This window comes from Hemibagrus wyckioides, linkage group LG13 (genome assembly GCF_019097595.1).
Source record: "Hemibagrus wyckioides isolate EC202008001 linkage group LG13, SWU_Hwy_1.0, whole genome shotgun sequence".
NCBI lineage: Eukaryota > Metazoa > Chordata > Actinopteri > Siluriformes > Bagridae > Hemibagrus > Hemibagrus wyckioides.
Window position 1 is genome coordinate 10210719 of NC_080722.1, and position 17572 is coordinate 10228290.

At 40.3% G+C, this 17572-nt stretch overlaps 1 protein-coding gene across 1 annotated transcript; it reads right to left on the reverse strand.

The window, feature by feature from the left end:
• Positions 1-7595: 7595 nt before the first annotated feature.
• On the reverse strand, positions 7596-17048 carry asb3 (ankyrin repeat and SOCS box containing 3). The gene is made up of 9 exons (XM_058405560.1): positions 16572-17048; positions 12356-12514; positions 12149-12261; positions 10062-10194; positions 9625-9802; positions 8649-8855; positions 8297-8566; positions 7968-8101; positions 7596-7851 (listed from the first exon to the last, which is right to left on the reverse strand). The coding sequence occupies exons 1-9, from the start codon at positions 16768-16770 to the stop codon at positions 7661-7663; spliced, it is 1584 nt and encodes a 527-aa protein (XP_058261543.1). The 5' UTR covers positions 16771-17048; the 3' UTR covers positions 7596-7660.
• Positions 17049-17572: the final 524 nt, after the last annotated feature.

Here is a 17572-nt window from a genome sequence, read left to right on the forward strand (position 1 = left end):
AAAATATCATGTTTACAAAAAAACTTAATAATTTGACAGTAAAAAATATATATATCTGACAGTTCAGAAAAATAAAACATATTGAAAGGTATTAAAGGTATTTTCTTCCAATGTTGTATTTATCTGACCCATATACATTACCGCACAGTGAAATTCTTTCTTCACATATCCCATCCTTGGGGGTTGGGGGTCAGAGCACAGGGTCAGCAATGATGCAGCACCTCTAGAGCAGGTGGGGTTAAGGGCCTTGCTCAAGGGCCCAACGGTGGCAGTTTGGCAGTGCTGGGACTTGAACCCTGATCAACAACCCAAAGCCTTAACCACTTGAACTACCACCGCCCATTTAATGATAAGGGAATTCTGTATGGACAAGTCAACTAACAGTATTTCCAGAATTCTTTTGTATTTCACTGAATTAATATGTAAATTTAACCTTGAAATGTAGACTTTGTTGAGAAATACATGCAGATTACAATACAAGTGTCAAAGCCTATTTTTTAAAACAGCTCTTCAGGCAGATATAGCCTTATAATACCGAGGTCTCAATTTGGTGAAACCTGCTCCAGGGAAACAACAGCACTGAGCCTCTTCCTATAATGTCGAACATCACTGGAGACACTGACAGCATGATCACGCATCCAATTTCTAGACTGAACCTTCTTTATTTAATATTATGCCCTGATTGAACACTATGGTATTTTATTCAGTTTATGCCAAACTTTTTTTAAACAATATTTTCCTTCTGCAGAAACACAGCTATAGAATCTATGCAACATTATGCTGCTTTAAAATGGTTCGTTTCTCCTGGTTAGTTCAGCCACACTCAAATAAGCACATAATGGCCTGTTTGAAAGGTACCACTGAGCAAACTCAATGACTGAGGAAACTCAAGACATGAGACCAAAACCACTCAGTGATGTGCAAAAACACATTATACTGACAGACAGCATGAGCTATGAAACAATGTGCTACTTCCATGCATGGAATTTTACCTTTCAGCACGACAGTGACCCAAAGCATACATCCAAAACGGTTTAACCAAAAGAAGATTGATGATTTTGAATGAGCTAGCCAGAGTCCAACTAAAAATCTGAACTTACGTGGGCTGTGCACAGGAGACACCCTTACAATTTGATAAATCTAGAATGTTTTTGTGAGAATTAATTGGAAAATATTGCCAATATATGCTGATAGAATCTGACCCATAAAGACTGAGTGGTGTAATAACTTAGTAAACTTATGTAACTAGCTTATTGTAAGGTCCCTGAAACATTTCTGATGTTATAGTTTCACAATGAGAATGGAAAACATCGGACATGATTCATCTTGATTTCATTTTTATACATCAGAAAAAAACTGCCATTTTAACAGGGGTGTGTGTCTATTGCAGATAATGATCTACAGATCAAAAATCAGGCATCAACTGAAAAATAAATAAGAAAGAAAAAGTAAGCTCAAGACTAAAGATCTAAAGAACCCTGTGGTCAACCTTAACTTTATGTGTCCATCGAGTCCTCAGCAATAGCTGGGGGTAAAAACAGATTATCTGGGACACAAATGACAATTAATCTGTCATTTTCCTGCAAGAGTAATTGAACAAGATCACACCTGCTAATATACACAACTGATCTTAGTGAAATCAACTAAGATGTTGAGGTTCTCTTTGGGAGCGACATGGTTGGACAGGATTAGGAAAGAGTACATCAGAGGGACGGCTCATGTTGGACATTTGGGGAGGGACAAAGTTAGGGAGGCCGGATTAAGAGGGTTCGGACATGTACAGAGGAGGGAGAGGGAGAATGTTGGACATGGAGCTGCCAGGCAGGAGGCAAAGAGGAAGGCCAAAGAGGAGGTATATGGATGTAATAAATGAGGATATGAAGCTAGTGGGTGGAAGTGTTGAGGATGCAGAAGATAAGGATAGGTGGAGGGAGATGATTCGCTGTGGCGACCCCTGAAGGGAAAAGCCGAAAGAAGAAGAAGGAAAAGAAGACAAAGAATATCTTAGTGAAATCAACTACAGAAAGGATAGACAAGATCTCCATATCACATCCTTTAGGCTGAAGATGAACTGAAATATTGGCCTCGTTTTAAAGTGGAACTCTAACGCTACTCAAAATAATGTATTAGTTACAAATATAGACCATGTAGACGCAAGACATGATAATAACTCTAACAGCTTTCTTGGCATGCTAGTAAGACATTTTAGTCTGAATGTGACTTCTCTGGTTTAAAAAAAAATACATTTAGTTGTTGTGTGTTGCTCTGGATTGTCGTTCAGTTTACTCGGATTCACGCTAGCTGGTACTGCAAAGAGCTTTAGTAAGAAACTTGCTTCTGTTAAGGTTTGTGTCAGTGCGGGTTTGTCAAAGCGAGCACCCTTTTGAACCCTCAAATGAGAAATGGGACATCCTACAGCATTGCAGCACACAACCACAAAACTGCAAAAATGCTATTTTCAACTGGACAGGACAGGACAGCAAGAAACTCTATTACAGTAGACGGGGTAATGCACTGTCAGTGCTTTGCTACCTGCCAGTAAAGTCAGATAATTGAGGTCTGCAATGCACTTTATTTGCTTAGAACACTGAAATACCAAATTATAATACTTAGTGTAATACACTAGCATGCTAGGTGTCTAACTTTGAAAAGGTTCCAGCTGTCTGTCATGAGGATGACGGTGATGGCTTATTATGAAACAAAAAAACCTAGCTCGAAGCATGTTCTGCTTTGCCTGGTGTGAAAGCATCTATTTTCACTGTTCACGAAACATTAGCTGTTAGCAAGAAGCCAGCTAGCCGGAAGGGATAACAGTAGGCACGGAGAAATTTGAATGTAGCAAATGGCCACAGATATCTTAAAATAGGACGACGCTCTTAGATGTTGGTGCTTGCTTGAAATATGTTGTGCAGTTGATGGTGGTTCACAGAATGCAGCGTGCAGAGTCTGAAATCTAAACAGTTTAGCTTGTTACAGCATCATCACAAGTGAACGGTGGTCCTGCTGCTGCGTTGCTCAACACAATAGCTCAGAAGTAACGGTTTAGAGAAACACCGGCAAACAAAAGTTTTCCTCCTGAAGAAAATCATTTATATATATTTAGAGGATATATTCCCATCAGCAGGTCGCCAGGCAACAGTGTCCTAGTGATCCAGATCCATGGTGATAAAAGGATAATGAGCCCATAAGGGCACAGCACGGCTTTGAGAAACAGCCCCAGTTCTTACTGGAAGGGAAAATAAAACGCCACCCATACACCATCCAGTCACATTCAGGACGATTTCCAAAATCAGACCTGTGACCAAACAAAAACCATTACCGCTTAAAAAAGCTGACACTAAACAGGCCCAGCAGAGCACTAAGTCAGTGTGAGCTGGTGTTACTCTAAAAAAAAAAAAAAGCAACAGAAAGAAACATGCACACAGAGTTGTATTTTTTTTCTTTTTATAACACCAAGGAAACAGTGCTGGCTTTATAGCACAGTGTGTGATCATACTGCCTCCAAGCACAAGTCTCTATACCTCAAAAGCATCTTCTTCTACGTAGACTTCAAAATCCTGCTGCATTCTCCTGGAATCAGTGTGCTCCTCACCGTGAGCCATGTTGATCATTAAACAAAACCAGAGGCAGGAGTTAAACAAGGTGAAGAAGCTCTGAGCCGAGTGATGGCATGTCCTTTTATATAACTCCTGCACCGCATCAAAGATGGATGCATTGGATATCAGAGATATCAGTTATGTAGGTTTATTCTACACACACACACTTCTCTGTATCACCTGAGGACAAAATAAGATGTCTTTACCCGGGTTATATATGGTTGAAGCCCTGTATTTTTTTTTTTTTATCAGTAACTATTATGAAAATGATTATGTCTGAGACTTATAGGATGGGGTTTCTTCAGAGACAAAAACGATTATGGATACACATCCTTGAGCACCCTGACTTAAAGAAAGAGAGATAAGTCTGCTCTTGATTGCTATTTTTAAGTCAAGTGTATTTTTTTCAAGCCTACAATCATGCCGTGTCTCAAAGATGATGAAGAGAAAAGCTGCACCCAGCACTTTCACTCATGTAAGCACATCAGACTTATTTTGTATAGACAATGCTTAATTAGTCTATTTACTTCTAATTCCTATCAAGGCAACCGAGAAAGTATTTCACCTCATTCATTTTTCTTATAACCCTTATTGTATTTCAACAGCGTCTCCTCAATCGCCGCTAATGACGTCTTATGCACGTGAGTGAAGCGACCTGAAAGCAATTAGCCCCATATACACATAAGTGTGTAGATGAACATGAGAGCCAAGTTTAGTTGTGAACTTATTTCTTCTCTAACTTCAATGGTTGTGACATGTTTTGGAGATTGTACTCAAGTTTGAGCCTCCTGGTGGTCCAGTGGCAGAATCCTGTGCTCGCATTACCACAGCCCGGGTTCGATTCCCTGGGCAGGGAGCTAACCCAGCAACTGAAGAGTTAACTCTCAGTGCCGGTCCCAAGCCCGGGTAAAATGGGAGGGTTGCATCAGGAAGGGCATCCGGCATAAAACATGCAGACCAAATGATCCACTGTGGCATCCCCAAACAGGGAGCAGCCAAAAGAACAACTACTCAGAGTTTACTCAGGCCATTCATCTGCTGAACAACTTCATCTTCATTTGAACTCCCCCAGGGTAATATTATAAAAATCTCATGTACATATATAAATTACTGTACACATTCTTACCTTGCTCCTTATAGCTTACACATTTTACTTGCACATGTATTTGCCTTCTGTGTTCTATATATTTCATTTTATTATATATTTTCATGCCCATATACTTGGCAATAAAGCACATCAAAAATGAAACTTAACCTAATCCACTGTCTTGATGACTTGTGAGCTGAAACAAAAGTCTTCAATTCGAGTTTACATCCATTTTTAAGGCTGCAGAAGAACTTTCGTTCCCAAGCTTGTGAGCTTTTCTTGCTGCATCACCTACCAACAGAGGTTTTAGACTGATGATATTCTTAGTCCATGACCTAGTGAACCAGTATCGATGTATTCATTGATAGAAGCTTCAAAAGCACTTCTGTAATTCGCTCTGGATAAGGCCGTCTGCCAGGTGATGTAAATGTAGAGGAAAAGTCTTAAAGTGCACAGTGTAAACAACAGACATGGGTAAATCTTGAGTCTGTGTTAGAAAGAAATCAGCCCGAACCTTTGCTTTATACCATTTTGTGTCTTTTTGTATGATTGGTGGTGGCACTGCTGCTCTTGGTTCTATAAAATTGAAAAAGACTCCAATCTAAGCCAGTAGGATGATGTGGATGCCAAAGCTTTATTTTTAGGTATTTTCCATTCAGAAGGAAGGCAGTATACCTGCCAGCCAGCTGCTCCTGGTGATTTTACATCTAAAAACACAAATTGCCTAAAATTGAGGAATGTTCAAGGGCAACATCTTCCCATGACCTATTAAGCAAAATGTGATGAATTTGAACAATGTATTTCTTCAATATATAATCCTTCAGTAAATGCAGACATTGTGTGCGAGAGAGGAATTTTTCGATTGTAGCTCAAAAGCCTGATTGCAAATCAAAGCCTTAACTGTTGGAATAAAGCTTACCAGCAGTACAAGCAGGACCTTAATGCCCATGATTGCTGATACCTGGCAGTCACGGCGTCTCCCACAGCGAGGCGGCCTGATTGTCTCGAACAAGGCTCCGAGTTTCTGAGCCCCAGCCTCCACTTTGCTTAGAATTCAGGAAAGCAAGAGGTAAGAGCTGAAATGGCTCCACTTTTTTGGAGTACTGAGAAGCTTAACAGAGCAATGGTTCCCCCTGCTGTTAGCTGATAGTATTTCAATCTACGGTCAATACACATTCTACATACACCTTGTCCCAGAAGTCTCCATACGTAGAATAAGTGAACACTTTCTAGCAAATTGTACTTTTATTTACAAAACATTATCTACATGATCACCATTTGTCGTCTCTCCCAGCGAGGAGCTGGTGTTATACATGTCACTGCATGATCACCACAACCTTGTGTCAGGTTCCTGATCCGGTCATGAGAATAATTTCAACGTGGTATGCAGTATTTTGAATTCATTAGATTTGCTTATTAATATAACACTTTAGAATGCAACATGGCAAAAAAAAAAACAAATACAGTTCCAATTCAAAAATATCCATAATGCACGTTACCTTTATGTTTATTCATCTATCTTCAGTAACCAGCTTTATCCTAATCAGGTAAGAGTACTGCAGTACCAAAGCCAATCCCAGGAACACTAGGCACATGGTGGGAAACATCACCAGTCTATCAAAGAGCACTATGTGCTCATGCTCATACAATCCTAAGCCATTTACAGTACTGGAGAACCTGAACCCTACATGGACATAGGGAGAACATACAGAGACAGTAATCCAGGCTGAGGAGTGAATCAGGGACCCTGGAGCTGTGAAGCAGCAGCATTACCTGGTGCACCACCGTGCCACACATCATCTGTATCAAGGGTGTCCAATCTTACCCACAAAGTCCGGGTGTGTGTCCAGGTTTTCATTCCAACCAAGCAGAAGCCACTCTGGAGTCTATTGAAAACCAAAGATTTGGCTCCTGCTTGGTTGGAATGAAAACTCGCCCGTATCGGCCCATTGTGGATGAGATTGGAATAATAAGAATTAAAGAAATACACAGTTGTTTTTAACAAGGTTGCTGCCTTTCCATCTTAATGCTCATGGACACCCTAAAACCATAAGAATGCCTAGCATTATGATTTTCTATACAGTTCCACTGTTGAAGAGTTGGATAAAACTACAAAAGAACAGCTTTGGAAAGACATTCTCACATTTTTGTTTCATCGCAAGAGCTATTTTTAGAGTTGTGATACTGAATTTGCATTGTACGTGTGTGTGAATGTGTGTGCGTGGTGTCCTGTGATGGACTGGCGTCCAATAACATGCTGTATTTCTGCCCAGGATCCATCACAACCCTCTCCAGGATAAAGCGTTTTGAGATGAAAGCGGGAACCAGTCGGATATTAAATTGTTTACTGATGGAATTGACTTTCCCTTAGACATCCATTATAACCGAGTCTCAATAAAAAGGTCATTTCAGGTCATTTCCCAGTACAGGGAAAGATGTTAAGATGTGCGTCAGTGCTAATGGCACATGCTACAAGATGAAGTACAAATATTTTAGATTCTGTGCACCACCACAGGGACAAAGAAATATTGAAGATGTACCACACATCTACACTGTGGAGTAAAAAGAAATACACTGCTAGCTTTTATCAGCATGCAGCGCTCTCCCATAAAATGTAAGAAGATAGTGTATAATAAAAAAATATGATGACAAAGAAAAGATATGCCTCCAACCCGAACAGATGTGCCGGAGTCCATAATTAGCATTGGAAGAGAGTGCGCGTCTTGTGCCTGTGTGACCTTGGAGGCAGATAGCGAGGGGAGAAGCTGAGAAGGAGAAGGGAGATAACGAGGAAGACCAAAGACACGGAGCAGAGGTGAATTTCAACTCCAGCTTTGTCTGAAACCCTGCTGTGGAAGAGGAAAATGAAGACTAAAAAGGAAAGGAACACATGAACCAAGTCCAATTTCAGCAGTGTTTTATGACCGGTTTTATTAACATATATACAAAATACTGCGAGCCGAGCATGCGAGATGGCTTAATTAGCCGACTCTTGGTTAGCCGAGGCTGTGAAGGTGTAAGCACTGGAGATGTCATTGAACTGGAGGTAGTCTTGTAGAAGTGTGGGAACAGGCAGCTGCCGAACAAAGGAGAGTTTAGACAAAGCATCACAGCCCACTGTAGCTCTTACAGCAAGTCGACACAAATGAGTCAGATCAGGAACAGCCTCTGGAACACAAGGAAAGTAAAGAGAGTTACAACACACAATGTACTAACAGTAATATATGGAGAAATGTAACTGGATAAATAAGAAGCAGAACTAGTATCTCTTAAATGATCTTTACCGAAATGCTTATGGGGCGTCCAAGTGTTCTGTGCTTTGCGCTGAGAAAGGATGTGAAGCAAGGTTGAGGGCAGAGTCTTCCAATTAATAAACTCCAGCAAGAAATTAAGTACTGTGGATTCAGCCTCTTCTAGCCTGCATATGATTAAAACATCACATGGGAAATAACATAGATGAGGTGGAGGAGGTCGAGAGCAAACATGCAAATCACTTATTTCCCCCATCACAAAATGTCTTCATCATGTATGGAAGATGATATCAGGATGACTGATGAGTAAATAGCAATTGAAAGGGAAAAAAATAGTAAGACTTTGCCTCTTTGTTTCTTACATTTTCTGCTCAAGGAGAAGTAGAGGGTCTAGTCCCGCTTTGAGCAGCAGTGGAAGCCAAAACGAAGCATGGGCCACTTTACTGAGGGCTGCCTGAACTACTGCCTCCAGCTGTTTGCCCTTAGGCAGCCCAGAATATTCCAGGAAGAGCGACAGATGTTCAGGTACGTTACCATGCAATGTCATTATGTATGTATCCAGACTGATGCGAGCTCCAGCAACCAGCAGCATCTTTGTGATCTCTCGACTCTGGTGGATATCACTGCCCGCACTGAGAAGATAGGGAGATGATGTACTATAGAGTCTGTGCAATACTGTATAAAAATTTGAAAAGTGTCTTCATGCGTTCATACTTCCAAAAGTTACTCCCGAGGACCATGTCCAGCGGGCAGCCATATCCGAACTCCTTGCAACTCTGAGCATCTGGACTGTAGCCTGCTCTGAGAAGAGGCCGGAGGCTTTCCGCTTGACCACTAACCACTGCCAAATAAACTGGACTGACCTGCCCCCAGCCCCGGTCACACTCCCGGTTCGTTACTGGGATCAGTCTCTCTAAAATGCTGCAAGAGGTCACAAGTAAACCCAGTTGAAAATGATTTAAAAAATTGATTTCTTTATTGCACGTAATACGTATGTCAACTCATAACAAATAACTTACATTCCTGAGCTGCTTCTCATTTCATGTTTTCCTGTATATGCATCAGTTGCTTCATAAAAAAAATCACAGGAATTTGTATGCAGTATGTACTGTATATTTTTTATTTAGCACCTCATCCAATTATAATAATAAATTTTAAATAATTAAGTGAAGTGATTATGTAATATAAAAGTTGTTCAAAAAGGAAGGTATAAAAATAACATTTTTACGTTGGAAGGGAAAAATATTATTCATCCCTTTCATTTTCAGAGTAAAGAAAAAGCAGAGTGAATTTTTACTGGCTCAGTGAACAGCTTAAATTTTAGAACCAATAACCAGGCAATGTGATTTCGGCTGCTCCCCGTTTCTGTGTCGCCACAGCGGATCATTTTACGCCGGATGCCCTTCCTGACTCCACCCTCCCATTTAAAACCCCACAGGGCTTGGGAGCAGCACTGAGAGTTAACTCTTCAGTGGCTGGGTTAGCTCCCGGGAGTGGTACCCGGGCTGTGGCAATGAGAGCATGGGATCCTGGCACTGGACCACCAGAAGGCTCAAACATCATCATAACAGACAGACTACATCATAGACTACATACATGATCATGTATTTCAGATACAATGTGTATGTAAGAACGAACTTCACATTGCTGCACACATGATGTATATAAACATGGGGAATTTTCAGCTTACCTGACACGACTGAACTGGGCTGCAGCGTGGATGGGAAGCTGCCACTGCTCTTCATTGCAGTAAAGGTTCGGGTCCGCCTTGTTGGCCAGGAGCAGCTCCACGCATGACAAATGGCCTTCCTGAGCTGCAATGAGCAGCGGGGTGGCCATGTCGTTCACCTGGCAATTCACGTTCGCACCTGGAGCATTTACAGATAAAACTCAGTCATGCTTGCACATGCTGCTACATCTGCAATTATAATTTTGCAGCCCTCTCTGTTTATTCCCACTTGCTCAGCCTTTCGCTGCTGATCGATACAGCAACTCAATATAAGAATAAACCCTTGTGTCATGCGGTGCGATATGGTAATGATGTTATAAAAAGTAACAATAAACACAACCCAGTAAATAGGATAATAATCATAAGCAGCTGAGGGAACTACTGAATAACAACCTCACCAGCATTGACAAGGATTTCCAGACACTGGTGATGTCCATATTGTGCAGCAACGAACAACGGCGTGATCCCGTAGTCATCCACAACCTCAAGAGAACACACGTTTACCAGAAATTTTACAATCTCTGTGTGGCCCTGGAAGGGAAAAAAAGCATGATTTTGACTTGACAACTAGGACAAAGGCTTCACTCCTACTGATAAAAGAATATAATAACTCAATAGCCCTGAGATGGCATCACACACGAGATTACAATTATGATCTGAAGCCACACCCAAAAGCACTAAGCTTGATTGGGTGAATGCTGGTGCAAATGGGCTTACATAATGTCTGATCCTGGTTGGGTTTTAATGATACAGCTTCTGGATCACAAAACCTCAGATGTACCACAATGACAATATTTTAATGAAAGCCATCAGACTAAAAGAACAACTTCTCTGCCCTTTAAACCCCGTGATTAATCGAACCACTGATTGTAAATGTCCTTAAAAATGTCCATCTGCAACATACAGACTGCATGTCGTACCACAGACACCACAGTAAAGTGATCGGTCAGAAGCTGTTCATTTGCTATATAACAGCAGCTGAGATGATAATTTTGCGAGCAAGGTTTATAATAATAACACTTTTAACCAGGGACCTGTATGGCAGAGACTCAAAATAAACAGATTAAGAAGCATGTGGAATTGTTGACGATGAGATTTTCTGTGAGAAGGCATTTATTTAAGATTTTTTTAAAAATCTCCAGTGTTGGCCATTTGTAACAGTTATAGATGTAAACCTCTTCAGGATGGAGGGCTTTGCGGTTTCTCTGTAGCATAATGAGTTGCTCTTTTTGGCTTAGTAACTTAAAGAGAACAAAAAAAGTGACCTGGTCAGGGATCAGAATTTAAGTGTTTTTTTACATGATTGATAACAGAAGCTAACTTCTGGATGTGGTGGATGTTCAACATGTTCAGCTATGAAACTGTACAAAAAAAGAATTACATTTTGTTCTTAAAATAATAACGTAATATAATAATGTAAATAAATATAAAATAATGTAAATTATACACTATATTGCCAAAAGTTTTGGGACGTCTGCCTATTTATATGCACATGAATGTAATATGGAGTTGGTCCGTTCTTTGCAGCGATAACAGCTTCAGCTCTTCTGAGAAGGCTTTCCACAAGGTTTAGGAATGTGTTTATGGGAATTTTTGACCGTTCCTCTAAAAGCGCATTTGTGAAGAAGGTCTGGCTCACAGTCTCCACTCTAATTCATCCCAAAGGTGTTCTATCGGGTTGAGGTCAGGACTCTGTGCAGGCCAGTCAAGTTTCTCCACACCAAACTCACTCATCCATGTCTTTATGGACGTTGCTTTGTGCACTGGTGTGCAGTCATGTTGGAACAGGAAGCGGTCATCCCCAAACTGTTCCCACAAAGTTGGAAGTATGAAATTGTCTTGGTATGCTGAAGCATTAAGAGTTTCTTTCACTGGAACTAAGGGGCCGAGCCCGACCCCTGAAAAACAACACCTCAATTCAGTGATTCAGAGGGATGTCACGAAACTTTTGGCAATATAATGTACTTCAAAAATACACTATATATTTTTTTAATGTTAAATTATCGATTAATGGAACTTGATTACTTCATTCTAATTTATTAATTAATAAATTAATATATTTTCAATTATATTGAAAATAATAGTTGGCAAATTACTGTTGTGTAAAAAGAAATGAAACATTTTAAAATGTTCTTTTTGGTGTTTTTTCACCCTTCATGCCAAGCTGATTATTTTTCCTAGAACAGCAGAAACCTGTCATGTTTTATTCCTTAAACAATGAGCAGATTGTATAAACCATGACAATAGCTTTGACACACTGGAAAGCTGAAGAGAAGCCAGCTTTACTTCACTGTTTCCAGTAATTATGTTTGCTATTATAGTTGAGATGAAAGCTTTTAACATGTCAGTCAGGGAGGTTTCAGTCCTGGCCTCCAAACTAGTGGAAAAAGTTTCCAGAGTGCAGTTTCCCAAACCTGCTCCTATAACCAATGCTCCAGATGTATTAAAGGTACACAGTTAAAGTACACCTCTGGCTTAATAGTACCTTATAAACAGCCTGATGAAGACAGGACCAGCCTGAGATATAGTATGTCCCGTTAACCTCTGCTCCTTCACTGACCAAAAGCTCCACGACTTCTTTATGGCCGCTATCCACAGCTTTCAACACAACAGAAAAAAGAAATATGGCAGGGCGGTGCATTATGTAAATATTAAATCGTGCATATGCATGTGTGAGCTTGTTTTGTCTTACCCGCACAGAGTGGGCTGGTTCGGTCATCAGACATCTTGTTGAGATCTGCCCCAGCCCTTATGAGGTGCCGTGCTGCACGGAGGTGGCCGTTCTTCGCCGCAAAATAGAGAGGTGTTTCAGAGCTGTGAGTCAGCGAGTTCACATAATCTTCACAACTATCTGGAGAGATCAACAAAGGTTATGGAGAAGGAGAAAAGGAAAGAAAAGATTCAATTAGTTCACACGTTATAGATGTGACATTTAAACCTATATTTATATACAGTAGGACAGTTTGCATAGTGGGTCATGTGACCTTTTCCGGAAGAATATGGAACTAAAATGCACAGAATCATGCATACATTACAGATACATAGCGGTTTATTAATCTTATAGATGTGTTGAGGTTTCATTTCACTATAACTGGCTAATATTTTCAATTGTTTTCTGTATTATCCCAAACTGTCACAGACTGCTTGTCAGGAGAACAATATTGTACAATTGCTTTGTCTAAAAGGGTGATTGTCAAAGAACTATGATTTAATTCAGATCCAATTCTAAAAATATTTTTATTGATTTCCTGAACATCAACAGTTTAAAATTAAAGTTTTATTATGGAGACTTATGTGGACAATTTTCCGTTTAAACAGGTACTAGATATCTGAATAAAATTTTCACATGTGCATTAAATAAAACTATTATTATTACTTATTTCGCTCAATATTAACCGTTACTGAAACCAAAACTACTTTCAGACCATCTGACAGCAAAAACTAAATGTATTTTTTTTTAAAAGCACAGAACGGAGGCTTTGAAAAGGTCTTTAAAATGCCATGGCTATGTGTCTTCACTGATCTGCAACAAAGAAAACAGAGCAATTTCACAGGCGGGTTAAATAAGCTCGCTTTGTACAATATTCTCATAGGCAGCAATAATAGTGTAAATAAATTCACAAGGCAATGATGTGATCACACCTGCACGCATGCATCAGTCATATGATAATGAACTTTACTAAGCACAATTAATTCTCGGGGCACAAATTAAGGATTTAATAAAGCATGTCCCCATTGATTTTTTTCCCCTGCAGCTGTTAAATGGCCTGCTTCGGTAATGATAATCAATAATGTTCTATGTGGAATCTTGCAAGGGCAAATTATTGTAAAGGTATGAAACAATGTACACAATAGGTGGCAATTTTGAATGGGTAAGTAAATAAAGCCCTGGTCTTCATTAAAAAAGTAAAACTTGATGTAAAGTTAAACCTTGCTGGTAAAAACTGCAGAGGCAGACATCTTTTATATAGGCTTTCTTCAGCTCACTGATTAAGATGATGGACTATTGATCAGTAGGTTGTGAGTTTGAATCCCAGAATCACCAAGCTGCCACTGCTGGGCCCCTTAGCAAGGCCCCTAACCCTGGATAAAAGGTGTATGCCAAATGTAATATATATGAGAACTGAGGGGAAGGAGTCTTTATCATCACCGCACAGTGGAATTCTTTTCATTGGGGGTCAGAAGTCGGGGTCAGAGCGCAGGGGCAGCTAGGATACAATCACCCAACAGTGGAGCTTGGTGGTGCTGGGACTTGAACCCTGATCCTCCGATCAACAACCCAGAGCCTTAACCACTTGAACCACCACTGCCCCAAGAGAGATAGATATCAACATTTATTATTGACCATGTGAGTTTCTTTGAGAACCCATATATTTAAGAGTTATAAATATAATTCTGACACGTATATATCAGTATATATCCACACACATACAGAACAGTGCAAAAGTTTTAGGCAGGTGTGAAAAATGCTATAAAATAAGAATGCTTTCAAAAATGGAAGTGTTAATAGTTATTTTTATCAATTAACAAAATGAAAAGAACGAACAGAAGAGAAATCTAAATCACATCAGTATTTGTAAACCTCCACCATGCTTCACTGTTGCCTGCAGACTCTCATTACTGCACCTCTCTCCGCTCTTTGGCAACAAACTGCCTCCTGCTACAGACAAATATTTCAAATGTTGATTCATCAGTCCAGAGCACCTGCTGCCATTTTTCTGCAAACCAGCTCCTATGTTTTTGTGCATAGTTGAGTCACTTAGGCTTGTTTCCATGTCCGGAGGTATGGCTTTTTGGATGCAATGCTTACAGGAAGACCACTTCTGGCCAAACATCTTCAGACAGTAGTCTGTAGGTGTACCTGGGTCCTACTGCTTTCCAACAGTTCCGCTGAAGGCAATGCTGGACATTTTCTGATGTTGAAGGGAAGTAAGCATGATATGTCTTTCTTCTGCTGCATTTACCTTCCCTGGCTGACCAATGCGTCCACAGTCATTCAAAATACTTGAAACCCCAGTGTGCTTCAAAATCTTTGCCTGGGAGAGACCTTGCTGATGCTGTATGACTACCTGGTGTCTTGTTGCTGTTCTCAGCCCCTATACAGCTGGTATCGTTTCACTTAAAGACAGTGTTTCAACCTGTATATGAAATTGATGATTAATGAATGTCATTTTGCAAGTGTACAAAGTGTGCAAGATGCTGGTTTGAAGCCAAAGGGTGGTGACAACAAATAATAATAAGATTTAGAATTTTTGTTCACCTACTTTGCATTTTGTAAATTGATAAAAAAAAAATAAATAAATACATAAAATATATCTTTGAAAGCATTCTTACTATTCTTTACTTAATTCTTCACACTTGCCTAAAACTTCTGCACAATAAGTATTCAAAAAAGTGAACATTGGAGCTAAACTATAAGTGTGTCTTCATTTGTTATTACATTTTTACATGATATGCAAAGGCTGAAATGGAAGACCATGAATGATCTACACAAAGCCCTGAACTCAACCCGAGTGAACACCTGACATCAGTACCTGACCTCATGTGGCTGAATGACCAAAATCTAGTGAAAAGCAAAACAGGGACTAAATCTGGACTGGGGTTTGATGGTCAGGTGTCCACAAACTTTTGGCCATGTAGTGTATTTAAAGGAAGTGTCATGCACGTCCCTTTTAAAGAGCTGTCACTATGGAAACTAAAACCTGACAAAGACAAGGAAACAGTTCAGCAGTGTTTGTGTGACATTATCATTCAAACTGCCATCAACAGAAGTGTATATGTTTACAAGAACCCTCTTGTTTACAGTTCTCCTATTCTGCACATTGCACTGCATATACATTGCAGAATGTATACTGGTCAGCGCTATTCTGTCCTTACTGTGTATTTTGTGTATCTGTACTGAACTGTTTTGTCTTCGGTCTTGCATGGTTTGCACACGTTGCACTTTAGGTAGTTACACTATATTGCCAAAAGTTTTGGGACACCCCTCCAATTCACTGAATTCAGGTGTTGTTTTTCAGGGGTTGGGCTTGTCCCCTTAGTTCCAGTGAAAGGAACTCTTAATGCTACAGTATACCAAGACATTTTGGACAATTTCATGCTTTGTGGGAACAGTTTGGGGATGACCCCTTCCTGTTCCAACATGACTGTGCACCAGTGCACAAAGCAAGGTCCTTAAAGACATGGATCAGAGAGTTTGGTGTGGAGGAACTTGACCGTGTCCTGACCTCAACCTGATAAAACACCTTTGGGATGAATTAGAGCAGAGACTGCGAGTCAGGCCGAAATTGGGACGTCTGCCTTTACATCCACATGAATGTAATATGGAATTGTCCCACCCTTTGCAGCTATAACAGCTCTTCTGGGAAGGCTTTCCACAAGGTTCAGGAGTGTGTTTATGGGAATTTCTGACCATTCCTCTAGAAGCGCATTCGCAAGGTAAGGCACTGATGTTGGATGAGAAGGTCTGGCTCACAGTCTCCGCTCTAATTCATCCCAAAGGTGTTCTATCAGGTTGAGGTCAGGACTCTGTGCAGTTCCTCCACACCAAACTCACTTATCCATGTCTTTATGGACCTTGCTTTGTGCACTGGTGTTCAGTCATGTTGAAACAGGAAGGGGTTCATCCCCAAACTGTTCCCACAAAGTTGGAAGCATGAAATTGTCCAAAATGTCTTGATATGAAGCATCACTGGAACTAAGGGGCCGAGCCCAACATCTGAATTCAATGATGTGTCCAAAAACTTTTGGCAATATAGTGTAGGACAACTTCCTTCCTGTCCTTAACTCCATGTTGTTGTGTTGTTTTAGGGTCACTGTGTACTGCGTCAGCTGCATATGGTTGATATGACAATAAACGCTTCTTGACTTGACCTGAATAAGGGTGACATGTTTTGTGTGGAACTGACCGGATGTTTTGAGCAGCAGGCGCACACACTGCGCATGTCCTTCAGCAGCAGCTTCATGTAACGCGCACCAGCCGCGGTTATCCTTCACATCCACCGAGTGGCCTTTCCTCAGGAGTCTCTGTAACTGCCTGCTCTCTCCTCTCCTCGCTGCAAGAGCCACTGCAGAGCAAGTGTCCTGATAACACTCTGTGAACAGCATCACTGCTCTCCTGTCCGGTCACAAACGAAGGGAACACCCGGAGAGACTGGACACTGGTGTTTTCACTGAACTAAACAACACCAGTGAAGTGAAAGTGCTACATACCTATTATTCACGCTACATCTTAATGTGAAGCAAGCGTGAAAACTTAATAGCTGACTGCTTACTGCCGTTCAGCTACTGCTTCAAGCTAACTGCTAACTAGCTGGTCACTAGTTAAGTAACTAAGAAATAACTGATATTCCTACACAGGTATAATTCATCACTGGACAGGAAGACGTTTCTAAAGGAAAATGACATCCTTTGTCAAAATAAAAGTCTCCAGACCAAAGCGGTGCTTTGTACAGATACATATAAAAGACCCGTTACATATAAAATAATGTGGCAAAATCTTACTGTTTATTCTTTGTTTGCTTGTTTGTTTTTGGCGGAAATTATTTTTAAAAAATGATAAGAAAATTGTAGTTACTTTCAGCATCTCTTGCTGTAAGTTCCAGGCAACAGTGGTATAAAATAAATAAATAAGTCGTCACAAATAACTAAACCCCTCTCATTAAAATAGATGGATAGACATGCTGTCAAAGAGAACAAAAGTTGTGCCTGCTTGTGGGCTAAATTTCACTTAAATGCAAATTTCTTACAGTGCACAACAGGACTGTTAAAATGACTTCATTTTCCTGGAACAATCTAGTGAAGTTTTAGCTGTTGGATTAACATGTTTATAGCCTAAATGTGCGTCTGACTTTAATAAAGCTCTCATTCAGAGTTACATTAGGATCTGAGAGCGAGCAGTCATACATTT